The following is a 14,663-nucleotide window of genomic DNA, read 5'->3' on the forward strand; positions in this document are numbered from 1 at the left end:
TCGTGAATTTTATCTAATCTGTTTGGGCAGTGCAATATTTAATATTTGGTCTTTAGTTTGGATGGAGAATTTGGGTATTTTCCTGGAGCTGGGCATGTGGCATAAAAGGCAGCTAGCTCCTGTCTATGTGGGTTCCATCTGTCTATGTGGTTCCATATGTATATGTCAAAGAGAACCCACCCCCTTTATGATACAAGTGATGCTTTTATTGTGGTCAGTGAAGAGGCACTGATGCTCTATTTGCTCTGGGCCTTTCACTCTGAAATACTTGACTGGTTAATTATTTTAGGTTTCTGCTTAAAGATACTTCATCTGGAAATCTTCCCTAAATCTCCACTTCACTGTGAAGTGTGGGTTTATCACCTATTTTATATGTGCCCACATAGTCCATTTTACTTTTCCCATCAAAGTCTTTATCACACTGCTGGATTTGTCTGTTTTGTTTACTCACCTGTCTCTTTTCTTGTAACCTGACTACTATAAGAGTGGGAATAATAGCACCTTAAATTATTATACCCTTAAGACCTAGCAAAATGCATGTCTAGTCAATAAGCGAATGAATGAATGAGTGAACGAATAAGTATAGTTGCTTTCTCTGTAGACTTCAGGTAGTAGGTTGAACATTTATATATTATATAAAGTTTACCATTCAGACTTCTTTATAATGCAGTTTTAACATATTAAATAGCTATATACATGTTAAAAAGTGAATTCATTCTATTGGTTTTGTTTTACTAGCTGACTTGAGTAATAATTTGAAATTTTGAGAACTTAAAATTTTAGGTTGTAAAATGGGTAATTGGTTTTTATTGTGAATGTGTATAAAATTTGGAAGTATTTTTATATCTTCTTTCTAAAGTGATCTAATCACCAGCAGATATTGTTTTTGCAACTGAATGTAGCTAGTCCTTTGTCTTTCATTTGGATGCCCCAGGGAGCCTGAATATCATAAACTATGTTAACAAGATATTGATAGTTTAAAAATTAAAGTTTTTCCATTGTTGAGTTGGTTGGAACATTTTAAAATGTATTAAAATTTTCAGTTATTCTTCAAAACCATTAAATGTTTTTTAATACTGAGTTTCATTTTGACTAATATTTTTTGGCTTAACTTTAAAATCAATGTTGAGTTATGTCTAACTTACTTTGCTTAAATTATATAGATGATGCTTCAAAAGTTGACAAACCTAAAGTAGATGAAGAAGGTGATGAAAATCAAGATGATAAAGACTATCATAGAAGTGACCCACAAATTGCTATATGTCTAGATTGTTTACGAAATAATGGACAGTCAGGAGACAATGTAGTAAAGGTGAGTGGACAAGTTCACTTGCATCTTAATGATCATTTTGCAGTAAACCCGTGGTGATGGGTTTAATTTGGTGTTGAATTTTCCTAATGAAGAACCTAATGGTTCTTCAAAATTTTGGGCTTAAAGTTTTTATTAACATAACAGATAGTATGTTGGGAAACCATTCTCTGACACCCCAAAGCTATAAACGTACAAGTTATAAAAGTATCATACCTTCAAATGGCCGAACAATTGCTTACTCCAGGCAGGCGTTTTTTTCCACCCCCACAACAAATATTCTAGGCCAATGGCACCACCTAGTGTCTAATACAGAGAATCATGCTTTTATTTCTCTTCTTTCTACCTCCTTTTATACCGTTGTTGGGAATTCATAAGCTTCATATGCATTGTTTTTCTGTTTTTAAGTATGGTAACCAGCTCCAACTTCAATAATTTAATAACCCTTTAATTCACCCTCCTCTTCTAATTTTCTCCTTTATTCATTTATTTTTATTTGCAACTAAAAGCCATCTATATCAAGGCTAATACATTTTACAAATAATATAATCAGTTGGTTTTGAATTGAAATTGTAAAATCTGTGAAGGCTCTCAGATATTCCCTATACAATTTTTCTTTCTAGTTTCCTTCTACACTTGCTGATTCAACCTTTTAAAGGATCTTTGTACCAGAGGTTAAAACACCCCTACTCACTTTTATTGATTTTTTTTGGTTTTTAAATGGTTCAATTTAAATAATGTTTTCTGCTTTCTGTTGCAAGCAAGTTTTCTTTCCTCATTACCAGTGTTCACTATTTTAGCTCTTAAATAGATTTTTGTTGATTTGTCTTTGCATATGTCGGCTATTGAGAATATAATTTCTCTCTTTATATTTCATGTTTTATTCAAATGCCTATATTTAATATCGTTTATTTATTTTTTGTAATCCGTAGGCCAGTGGATCAAATTTTTTACTCATACATTTAATTGCATTTTCCACTTTGGAAGTGAAAAATACTTTTTGTACTCTGAGTTTTCCCAGCATCTTGAAGGAAGGTATATGAGCATAGTATTTCAATGAATATCCACTGTGTGGATATCAGGTAGTGAAGATATAAATAATAAGAAAAAGTTCCTTCCTTCAGGTTTTACAGATGTAAACAAATAGTTTTAAACAATAAGATAATAGATTTAGTTAAGGGGAGTTGTTTGGACAAGGCATGTAATTAAGTGCAACCATCTTCAGTGGCCACTGTACATAATTATCCTTCCAGGCTTCTCTAATGTTTTTTATGTCAGAACCCCCTTTTTTTTTTTAATCTTTTCATCAGAATTTTTGTAACTCTACTTTTACCTTTTGTTACCAGTCAAAACTCTTTTTTGGAGGTTCTTTTTCAGAGAGATTTTGATCATCCTCTAGCTCTCTAAAACATGAGTCATTATCTCTTAGTGAAAGTTAAAACAATGGAAAAACAATAGTTTTTCATAAATAGATGTGTAGTCTTCTCTGAAGACTTTCTAGCACAGAAATTATAACCCATTGAATTTTAGAAATGCATCTGAAATATTAACTACACTTCCCTTGATTTTTTTCTCTCTCTAACATGTTTGACACTTTGCCATTCCAGTTGACATTTTATTCTTTCAAAATTATTCCTTCCTTTATTGACTTGAATTCTTCATCCTGTATTTTAATTCTTAAGACAACTTTCTTAGCTTTATATGACTTCTATTATGCTTCTGTGATTCTTGCCTTTTCTCTCAGGCTGCTTCTATTTTGTCTCTGCTGATTTTACATCTTCCTGTCTTCTACTTCATATATGTGAGTATATCCTACCACCCTGTTCTCCACTCGATTCTTCTTTCTCTGTACTCATCCTAGAAACCCTCTTCTATTTCTGTGACTTTAACTATGCTAATGACTCTCAAATCCCATTTTCAACCCTGCCATCTCTCCTATATTGCAGTATTATAGCTCTGGCCACTTTAAAATATTGTACTTGGGAATTTCCCTATCCCCTGAAACTTAACTTGTCTAAAGATAAATTCATTATATTTTCACTTAAACTAGTTTTTCCCTCCAGACTTTACAGTTTCCGTTATCATTACCATCTTTCAACTAATCATACAAATTCAAAACCTTTGAGTCATCTTTGAGTTTTTACTCTTTCCCATCAGTCAGTCACTAAGTTCTGCAAAATTTTCCCCAGTTTGGTGCTGGTTATCTCATTTAGATTTTTAAAGTAGCCTCTTAAGTCTTTTTTGTATCCTTGATTGTCTTTTATAATCCAGGGCTAGAGCCAGAGCCTGAGTATGGGCAATGTAAAAGGCAAGAGCATTGTCATGGCCATTATCAAGGTCAGCTAGTAAATTTTTTCAGGCTTTGTGGGCTACGTGGCTACTGTTATAATTACTCAGATTGCTCATTGTATCACTAAAGAAGCCACAGACAATAGTGAACAGATAGGCATGATTGTGTTCCTAAAACTTTTTTAGTAGAAATAGGTGGCCAGCTAAATTTGACCTGAGGGCAGGGCCATTGTTTGGCCTCTGACCTATAAAATCAGTCTTAGTTCCTTACTTTATCATTGAAGCCCTTCCCTAACTCCTACCTAGACAAGTTTATCTCCCATTAAACTCATCAGTGAACCCTCCTCTTAAGATAAATGCTTGTTGCTTTGTATGAGTTCTGTATATAAATATATGTTGAAAACCACATATCTGACAGTGGATTTGTATCCAGAATTTATATAGGCTCATATTAATATTTAAAAGCCTCTGTAACTTTGAACAATCCTTCCTTTATGGTATGTTTCTCACTCTTCTCATGATTATCCTATTCTTCTGTGAAGATGCAGACAAAAAACTCTTGTTTTGTGATGTTTTTACCATCCTTCTCTGAAATTTTGTAGGACTCAAATTTATCACTCAATTAGGTCTTGGTTTGTTATCTATTAAGTCAGCATTTACTGAATTCCTAAGGGTTCTAGGCACTGATAAAGTCTTTTACTGTTACTGGTGTGTCTTATTCTTGAAATTAGATTATAAACTTAAAGGTAGAGATGCATGTCTATATTGCTTCACAACCTCTTAAGCCATACAATTGCTCTACCCGGGGCGTGATTCTCAAAAGTAGTGGTGGAGTGGTAGCATGTATCATTTATACAGTATACCTAATGCTTTTGTAATAAAAAAGTCAAAGTCAGCAGCAGGATATCAGTGAAAATAGTGGAGTAAAGACCTCCAAAATTTCACCCTCCATAAAAGCAATGAAAAATTGGCAAAAATTTTCAGAATTAATTTTTTCAGAACTCTGGAAATTAACCAAAGCCTTGTAGCATTTATTGATGCAAAAATTTTTGAGTTTCGGTTAGAACCATGAACTTTCTGATGTTCTAACTTGCTCTAGTCCCATCCCCTACCCTCCAGCTCCGCGATATCCTTGAGAATTATTCACCTGCATTCCTATTGTAGCCTTATAGCCAACAAAGGAAACAAAACAGCTGGAGCTCTTTCAAAGTCTCATTCCCAAAGAATTGCCACTATATGATCTATCTGGTGGTACCCTGGAAGACCGCTTTGGAAAAAGCTTTCTTTACCCATGGAGAGAGGGGAACAGTTGTCAAAAACAACTATAACTACATGTGCTAACATCACAGCTGCCTGAGGTGGAACATAACATTCAGGTAAATAATACACTAACCAAAAAGTTTAAAAGGAAGCGCTGGGGAATGAGATATCCATAAGGCCTTTGAAAAGTTAACACATTCCTGAGAATCTAGAAGGCCACACATGTGTATTGGACTGTGCATATGCTAAAGAAACAACTGAGGAGGCCCTATGCTCTTGCCTCTGGCTAACCTTAAGGCTCTCCACAAGCTGGAAATGAAGGTTGAGGCAGAGTGGCCAGAAACCTGGTTGAATATTGAATGTGTTTCCCAACAGACAGAGTCCCTCTGAAAAGACTGAAAGACTTCATTCCAAATGTTTAAAGAAATGTCCCAAGTAAAAACTTTAGTGACCCCATAGAGGAAAGAATATAGACTACACAGAATTAATTCAAGAAAGTCACTAAGTGAACAAAGAGAAATAACAAAAACAATGGTCATAGTAACAAACCCTGGAAAGGGGGAGAATCTTACTTCTAGTGTTACCATGTTATATTATTATAAAATGCCAATTTTCAACAAAAAACATCTATGACACACAGAGAGAAACAAAGTATAGCCCATACACAGGGAAAAAAAGCAGTCAATAGAAACTGTCTCTGAAGAAGCCCAGACAATGGACTTAATAACTACACAAAGATTTTAAATCATCTGTTTTAAATATGTTCAAAGAACTAAAGGAAACTATGTATAAACAAGTAAACAAGTAAGTTTGAAAGTAGTTTATCACCAAACAGAATATCAGTAAAGAAATATAAATGATTAAAAAAATACTCTGGAACTGAAAACGTCTCATAAATGAAGACTTCAGTAGAGAGGCTCAAAGACAGATCTGAGTGGACAGAAGAATGAGTCAGTGAACTTAAAGATAGGTGGGTTGCATTTATCCAGTTTGAAGAACAGAAAGAAACAGAATAAAGAAAAAACGAACAGATCCACAGAGATCTGTGGGATGCCATCAAACTTAACATACATAAGAACCCCAAATTTGAAGAAATAATGGCCCCAAACTTCCCAAATTTGATGAAAAACCTAAATCTAAACCTCTGAGAAACTCAACAAACTCCAAGTATGATAAAGACATCTACACCTAGACACATCATAAGCTATCAAAAGGCAAAGAGAATCTTGAAATCAACCAGAGAGAAGTGACTCAGAGAAGTGACTCATCATGTATAAGAGATCCTCAATAAGATTAATACCTGTATTCTCATCAGAAGTGGTGGATGGAGGCCAGAAAGATGACATTCAAAAATTGAAAGAAAAGAGAAATGGGAAACATAAGATGTATGGAAAAGAAATAGCAAAATGGCAGAAATAAATCCTACCTTACCAGTAGTTATATTAAGTGTAAACAGATTAAACTCTCAATTTGAAGGGCAGAGATTGGCAGAATGGATAAAAATACATGATCCGGGGAAGCAGCTGTTGCTCAAGTGGTGGAGCTTCTGCCTACCATATGGGAAGACCTGGGTTCAATCCCTGGGGCCTCCTGGTGAGAAAGGAGAGGAAGTGTTTCTGTGTGGCAAGCCAGTGCCCGGTAGTAAGCTGAGTACTCTGTGTGGTGAGCCAGTGCCCATGTGAGTGCCTACATGGTGAGCCAGCCTGCACGAGTGAGTCACACAGCAAGATATGATGCATCAGAAGAGAGACAAGGGGAGAGTTAAGGTGAAGCACAGCAGAAACCAGGAACTGAAGTGACACAATTGACAGGGAACCTCTCTCCCATCAGGGGCCTCTAGGATCAAATCCCAGCGAATCCTAGAGGAGAAAATGAGAAGAGAAGACAACACAGATAGCAAAAATAGCAGGGCAGGACGAGGGGAAGGGGGGAAAATAAATCTTTTAAAAAAGTTCCAAGTATATGCTATCTGCAGGAGACGTACTTTAGATTCAAAGAAACAAGTTGATTACAGAAAAGAAGGAAGAAAGAAATGCCATACAAGCAGTAACCAAAATACAGCTAGAATGGCTATACTAGTACCAGGAAAAATAGACTTTAAGACAAAATTATTGCTAAAAATGGAAGGACATTTTCTAATGATAGAAGCATCAATCCTTCAAGAAAATATTACAGTTATAAACATAAGTGCACCTCACAGGAGAGTCCCAAAATACATGAAGCAAAACCTAACAGAATGAAAGGGGCATATAGACAGTTCTACAAAAATAGCTGGAGATTTCAAGTCCCTGTTTTTAGTAATGGATACAAGAACTAGGTAAAAAAGCAATAAAGAAGCAGAAGACTTGAAAAGCACTAAAATGAAATAGATCTAATAGACATCTATAGAACATACCACACAACAGCAGAGTACACATTCTTCTCAGGTACACATGTAACATTCTGCAGAATAGACCATGTGTTAGGCAACAAATGTGTCAATAAATTTAAAAAGAATGAATTCATAGTAAGTTTGTTCTTCAGCGTCATTGGAGGGAAATTAGAAATCAATTACAGAAGGAAATATGGGAAATTCACAAATACGTGTAAATTGAAGAACACACTCCTAAATAACCAATGGGTTAAAGAAGAAACCACAGGGGACATTGGAAAATAGGTTGAGATGAATGAAAATGAAAGTACAACATATAAAACCATATAGGATGCAGCTAAAGCAATGCTTAGAGGAGAATTGAGAGATATAAACACCTACATTTAAAAAGAATAAAGATCTCAAATCACTAGCTTAATCTTCTACCTTAAGAAACTAGAAAAAAGAACAAATTAAACCCAAAACAAACATAAGGAAGAAAATAATAAGGATCAGAGTAGAAATAAATGAAAGAGAATAGAAAAATAATAGAAAAAATCAAAGAAACAAATAGTTTGTCTTTGAAAAGATGAACAAAATTGATACCCTTTAGCTAGACAGACCAAGGAAAAGAGAAGATTCAATTCAATAAAATTAGAAATGAAAGAGGGCACATTTTTATCAACCTTACAGAAATAAAGAGGATTATAAAGGAATATTATGAACAAAGTAGATAACCTTGATGAAATGGAAAAATTCCTAGAAAGACACAAACTGCCAAAACTAACTCAACAATAGCTAGAAAACTTGAATAGACCCATCACAAGATTAAGTTTTAGTTTCTCGACTGCTAAAATAAATATCATACAGTGGGGTGCCTTACACAATGGGAATTTGTTGGCTAACAATTATGAGACTAGGTGCTGCTCCTTCCCAAAGATTGGGTTCTTCTAGAACTAGCTCCAAGGGATCCTTCACCCTAGACTTTTCTATCACATGGCAATGCACATGGCAGCAACTTCTTTCTCTTCTGGTTCCTGTTAATTACCAGCTACTGTCAGATCCCTATGGCTTCTCTTTTTGTGACCACCTCTATAAAGCTTCTAGTAATAGGATTAAGGCCCTCTAGTAATAGGATTCATTTATTCACCTTAACTCATCAAAAGTCCTCTTTACAGTGGATTCACCCCATAGGAATGGATAAAGATTATGGAAATGTATCTCTAGGAAACATAACTCCAAGCCATGCAGTTACTAATAAAAATCTTGCTGCAAAGAAATGTGCAAAATCCTTAAAGAATTAACAACAGTCCTTCATAAGCTCTTACAAAAAAGAAGGGAATACTTTCTAATCCATGCTATGAGACCAGTATTAACCCTGATACCAAAAATAGACAAGGATATCACAATAAAAAGAAAACATGGACCAATATCCCTCATGAATATAGACATAGAAATCTTGAATAAAATACTTTCATTTTGACTGCAGCAGCACATGTAAAGGATTATATACAATGAACAAGATTTGTTCAAGATATGAAAATTCATCAGTGTAATGCACCGTATAAATAGAATACAAGATTAAAAACCACATGATCATCTCAGTAGATGCAGAAAAAGCATTTGACAAAATCTAACACTATGTCATGTTAAAAAAAAAAACTTGGAAAAACTAGGAATAGAAGGGAACTTCCTACACTTGATAAAAGACATGCTACAAAAAATTCTATGATTTGTTTAAATTCTTCCCCTCTTTCATTGTCCCCCTTTATTATGCGGTATCTAGACCCTGCCTAGCTACTGGTGACAGAAAGAGAATACAAATCCTCTTCCCGAAGAAGAGGGATAGACAAAGCCAATTACTGATTACAGCTTTTGATTAGGGAACTTGGATTGCTGGATACCAGCGAAGAGGGTAACCACTGTTTCAGCCCTGCCCCAGACAAAGGCAGCATGGCTATTGTTTCAGCCCTCCCTGGTCAGAGGCTGAGGTGGTAGAGATTTAAAAACAAGATGCTTCCTCCCAGCTGCTGAAGTGGGGTAGGGGGTGGGGGGAGGGATTTAGTGAAGGGCTGCATTGGCTGAGCAGGCCAGGAAAGCTCAGCTTTGGGGAGCCATAGAAGCTTTTGACACCCTTCCTGACAGCCTCCCTAGGGCACCTTGGAACTGGTCTGCACCCTCTTCATATGTCCCTGGCCTGTTTTGGCTGGGGAAAATCCTCTCTGGGATCACTCTCCTCCCAGAATTTGCCCTCCAGGCAGAAACCACATGAGACAACAAAAGATGTATAAAAAACCATAAGGGGGTGGGGGCGGTGGGGGCGAATGGGGACCTCATATTTTTTTTAATGTAATATCTTTTTTAAAAATTAATAAATTGAGTAGAATTTGGGGAAAAAAAAAAACTATAAGGAATTGGATGTGGTTCAAGTGATTAGGCTTCTGTCTACCATATGGAAGGACCCAGTTTTGATACCCAAGGACCCCTGGTAAAGGCATGCCCACACAGCAAGCCAGTGCCTGCACGGTGAGCCAAGTGCCCGCATGGCGAGCCAGTGCCTGCACAGCAAGCCACGCAGCAAGATGATGATGCAACAAAAACACAAAGGGGAGAGTCAAGGTGAGATGCAACAGAAACCAGGAACTGAAGTGACACAAGTGACAGGGAACCTCACTCCACATCAGAGGTCCCCAGGATTAAATACCAGTGAATCCTAGAGGAGAAAACGAGGAGAGAAGACAAGAAGAGAAATAGACACAGAAGATCACACAATGAATGGACACAGCAAAAACAGCAGGGGGAGGAGGGGAGAAAAGAAAAAAAAACTATAGTCTGGGACAAAGACCTGCCATGTTCAAATCCCAGGAGGAGGTCTGCCTCGTGGCAAAAAAAAAGAGACAACCAAATTCCTATAAACAGGAAACTCCAAACAACTAAAAGGCAAAATCTCAGGACAAGACAAGGCCCCAAAAGACAGAGAAAACCCTGTACACTGCATTCACCTTGGGCAGACCTTCCTGACAGGAGGGCTGAAACTCAAGAGAATCTGTCTTATCACCAGTTGGTTACAAAACCAAGAAGCAGATGTCCCAGGGAGTAAATCTCAGAGTTAACATTTTAAGTCAGTAAAATGTACAGCTTTCATCAAAAGGGTACAAAACACATAGGGCATTGTCTCGCTGGGTGGTGACCCACACAATAACTGAAAGAATATTGAATACCCATCCTGGGAAGTCCTGCTACATTCTCTAACAGAGCAGCAGGAATCCCTAGAGTACATGGGCAGTGCCTGGCAAAGGAGGGCAGATCATTATGCCAGGTCCTTGATATGATGGTTGTAGAAACCTTGTTCTTGTAAAATTGAAACTTACGCTAGTATTATGTATTGCCTAAGAGTTGTCTCCTGAAAGCCTCTTTGTTGCTCAAATGTGGACTCTCTAAGCCAAACTCCATATATAAAAGCACTACATTCCCCCTCCTGGCATGGGACATACCTCCCAAGGATGAGTTTTCCTGGCATTGAGGGATTATTACCAAGCACCAACCAGCAATATATTTGGAAAAAGACCTTGACCAAAGGGGTGAAATATTACATACAAATGGGTTTTTATGGCTAAGAGATTTCAAAGTTAGCTAGGAGGTCATTCTAGAGGTTTTGCTTATGGACCTCTCAGGAAGATCTCATTAATTGCCCCTGTAAAAAGTGCCTCAAACTGCCTCAAAAGGCTCTAAAGGCATCTAGATAGTATAGGCAGGGCAGACAATCTCAGGAATGCGGCACCCTGTCAGTGGGACTTACTTTGGAAAATAGGCTCCCCAAGTAACAGAGTTAGACTCATTTATAATTTCCCTACTCATGGCTCTTCTGCCCCTTTTATTTGAACCTATAATTAACAGTATACTCATTAAATATATGTTTCAGAGACTTAAATCTTTGGGCTGTTCATGTGCTGGTTGAGCTCTGAATCTCAGCAAAGTTGCAACACCTACTTCCCAGTTCATTGTACTCACCCGGGACAACTAACAAAAGGATGGTGATGGACAGTGCCCATCCCCCAAAAAACAGAGCAAGACAGTATCCATCTGCCCCATAGGATCTAAGCCCCACTCTCAATCAGAAACAGAGTGGGCATCACCATCCCAAAATCCTCAAGATTGAGGGGGAAATAGAACTATGGACTAAAGTTGACTTACTATTCTATGAATGGAAGACCTTGTATCATTGATATAAAGTCAGTGGCCACCAGAGGTTCTATGGGGAGGGAGAGGGATGAATAGGTGTAACATGAGACATTTTGGGGACACTGGAATTGTTCTGCATGACATTGCAGTGATGGATACAGGCCATTATACATTTTGTCAAAACCTGTAAAATTGTGTGGTGCAAAATGTAAACTATAACATCAACTATACACCATGGTTAGTAGCACTGCTTCCATATGTGTTTATCAGTTTTAACAAATGTACCACACTAATGAAAGATGTTAACGGGGAAAAGTGGGGGGAGTGGGAGAGGTGGGGTATATGGGAATCCCATATATTTTTTATGTAACATTTATATAATCAAAAGCTTATCTAAAATTTTTTTAAAAGATTTTAAAAAATGTAAAGGGCAAAGAAGCGGGAAATAATGACTCAGCCAAAGGAAGAAGATAAAAATGAAAGAAGATGACAAGAGTGTGGACAATACCAAACAAAGCCTTTTTAAAAAATGACCTTAAAAATGCTAAAGGAAATGAAGGAAGGTACATAGAATAAAAGGATATAGGGGAACAATGAATGAACAACAGGAGAGTCTTAGTAAAGAGTTAGAAATTTTCAAAAGAAATCAAACTAGAACTACCAGAGTTGAAAACCTATATAATAACTGAAATGAAAAATGCCCAGGAGGGTTTCAAGAGCAGATTTGAGCTGGCCAAAGAAAGAATCAGTGATCCTGCAGACAAGACACTTGAATGTGTCAGGCTGAGGAACAGAGAGAAAAAATAAATATTAAAAGTGAAAATAGCCCAAGACAGCTATGGGACACCATCAAGCACACAAATATATGCATTATGGGAGTCCCAGAATCCGAAGAAAGGGGCAGAAGGAATAGTCAAAGAAATAATGATAGAGAACTCCCTAGACTTAGCAAAAAATATGAATATGGACATCCAAGACTTTTAGAGAATTCCAAACAGGATAAGCATGAAGAAAAGTAGACCCCACCATACACTAATTACATTATCAAATGCAAAGGAAAAAGAGAAAACTTCAAAAGGCAGCAGCCTATTACGTACAAGGGAATCCCAGTAAGAATGAGTGCAGCTTTCTGATCTGGAACTATGGAGGCAGAAGACAGTGAGTTGAAGTAATTAAATTGCTGAAGGAAAACAACTGCCAGCCAACAATTTTATATCCAGCAAGACACTCTTAAAAATGAGGGAAGGATTAAGACCTTCTCAGATAAACTAAAGCCAAGGGATTTCATCACTACTTAGGCTTGCACTGTAGGCAATGCTAAAGGGAGTTCTTCAGACTGAAATGAAAGGACACCAGACAGTGGTTTAAAGCAGCATAAAGAAATAAAGACCTGTGATAAAGTGAAGCATTTGGGTATTATAGACACCAGTGTTACTGTATTGTTTGGTATGTAACTCTCCTTCCTGTAGGTGCTAAAAATACAAATACATGAAAGGAATAATCTGGTTTTAGACATAGAATGTACGAAGATATAAGTGGTAACAAGTACAAAAAAATGATTGGAAAGGGGAGTATAGGAAAAGTATATGTGAATACTATTGGAGTTAAGTTGGTATCAAACCAAATATTATATATTTAGGATGTTAAATTTTAACCACATGGTAACTACAAGGAAAATAGATGAAAAATATATCCAGATAGAAATGAGAAGACATCCAATATGCTAAACAGCAGATAAATATAAAAGTAGACTTAACAGAAGTGAGGTACAAAAAAGTTTCTGTATAAGATTTCCAAAGGCTAAATAAATATCAAAATGGCAGAAGGAAGTCCCTTATTAAAAAGTAGTGACTTTAAATGTAAATGTATTAAACTTTCCAGTCAAAAGGCAGATATTGGCAATATGGATAAAAAAAAATGACCCAACCATATGCTTTCTGCAAGAGACTCACCTTAAGTTCAAAGACACAAGTTGGTTGACAGTGAAAAGATGGAAGAAAATAAACATTGCAAGTAGTAACCAAAAGAAAGTTGGGGTGGCTATACTAATATCAGATAAAATAGACTTTAATTAAAAAACAGTTATGGGGAAGCAGATGTGGCTCAAGAGATAGGGCTTCCTCCTACCATATGGGAGGACCTGGGTTCAATCTCTGGGGTCTCCTGGTGAAAAAGAAGAAGAGAAAGCATGCCTGGATGAGCCAGTGCCCATGTGGCAAGTCAGTACCTGTGTGACGAGCTGAGTGCCCACGTATAGCGAGAGTGCCTGCGTGGTGAGCCGGTGCCCGTGAGTCATGCAGCAAAATGATGATGCAACAAAAGAGACACTAAGAGAAGAGTCAAGATGAAGCACAGCAGAAACCAGGAACCCAGGTGGCAGAGCTAACAGGGAACCTCTCTGCACAACAGAGGTCCCCAGGATCGAATCCCAGTGAATCCTAGAAGAGAAAAAAAATGAGAAGACCAAAAAGAGAAATAAATACAGAAGATCACACAGCAAATGGATACAGACAGCAAAAACATCAGGGAGGGGGAGGGGCAGGGGGAAGGGAGGGTTGAATAAATCATTTAAAAAAAAAGTTACAAGGGACAAAGATGACTGTTATGTACTGATAAAGGGAACAATTTAACAGGAAGATGTAACAATTATGAATATATTGCACCTAACAGCAGAACTCCAAAAATATTTGTAGCAAATACTGCCAAATTTGAAGGGAGAAATTGACAGTTCTACATTAATAATAGATTTTAACACACCATTCTCATCTAGTCAGAAAATCATTAAGTATAACACATCATTCTCAATAATGGATAGACCATCTAGTAGAAAATCAATAAGCAAGTACAGGCCCTGAATGATACTCTAAACCAATTGTACCTGACACAGAATATATATATATATTCTTCTCAAGTGCATGTGGATCACTCTCCAGGATAGACCATATGTTGGGTCACAAAACAAGTCTCAATAAATTAAAAAATATTGAAGTCATACAATACATATTGTCTGACCACAACTAAACGAATCTAGAAATCAGTAACAGAGGGAGAAAGGGAAAATTCAGAAATATTGGAAATTAAACAACATACTATACAACACCCAGTGAGTTAAAGAGAAATAGTGAAATTAGGAAACATCTTGAAGCAAATGAAAATGAAAATACAAAATATCAAATCTTATGGATAGAGCAAAGGCTGTGCTAAGAGGGAAATTTATAGCTCTAAATTCTTAGGTTAGAATAGAAGAATGACTTCATATCAGATACCTAACCT

At 36.8% G+C, this 14,663-nt stretch overlaps 1 protein-coding gene across 31 annotated transcripts in view; it reads left to right on the top strand.

Moving 5' to 3' along the window:
* PCGF5 (polycomb group ring finger 5) overlaps window positions 1-14,663 on the top strand; it is a 140,389-nt gene that overhangs the window by 91,295 nt on the left and 34,431 nt on the right. For all 31 annotated transcript variants that reach the window (XM_058298746.1, XM_058298747.1, XM_058298749.2 and 28 more), the window contains one exon: window positions 1,164-1,312. In XM_058298746.1, coding sequence (XP_058154729.1) covers window positions 1,164-1,312 — 149 coding nt within the window. The remainder of the gene's footprint in view (window positions 1-1,163; window positions 1,313-14,663) is intronic.

Source organism: Dasypus novemcinctus, chromosome 6, assembly GCF_030445035.2.
Source record: "Dasypus novemcinctus isolate mDasNov1 chromosome 6, mDasNov1.1.hap2, whole genome shotgun sequence".
Taxonomy (NCBI): domain Eukaryota; kingdom Metazoa; phylum Chordata; class Mammalia; order Cingulata; family Dasypodidae; genus Dasypus; species Dasypus novemcinctus.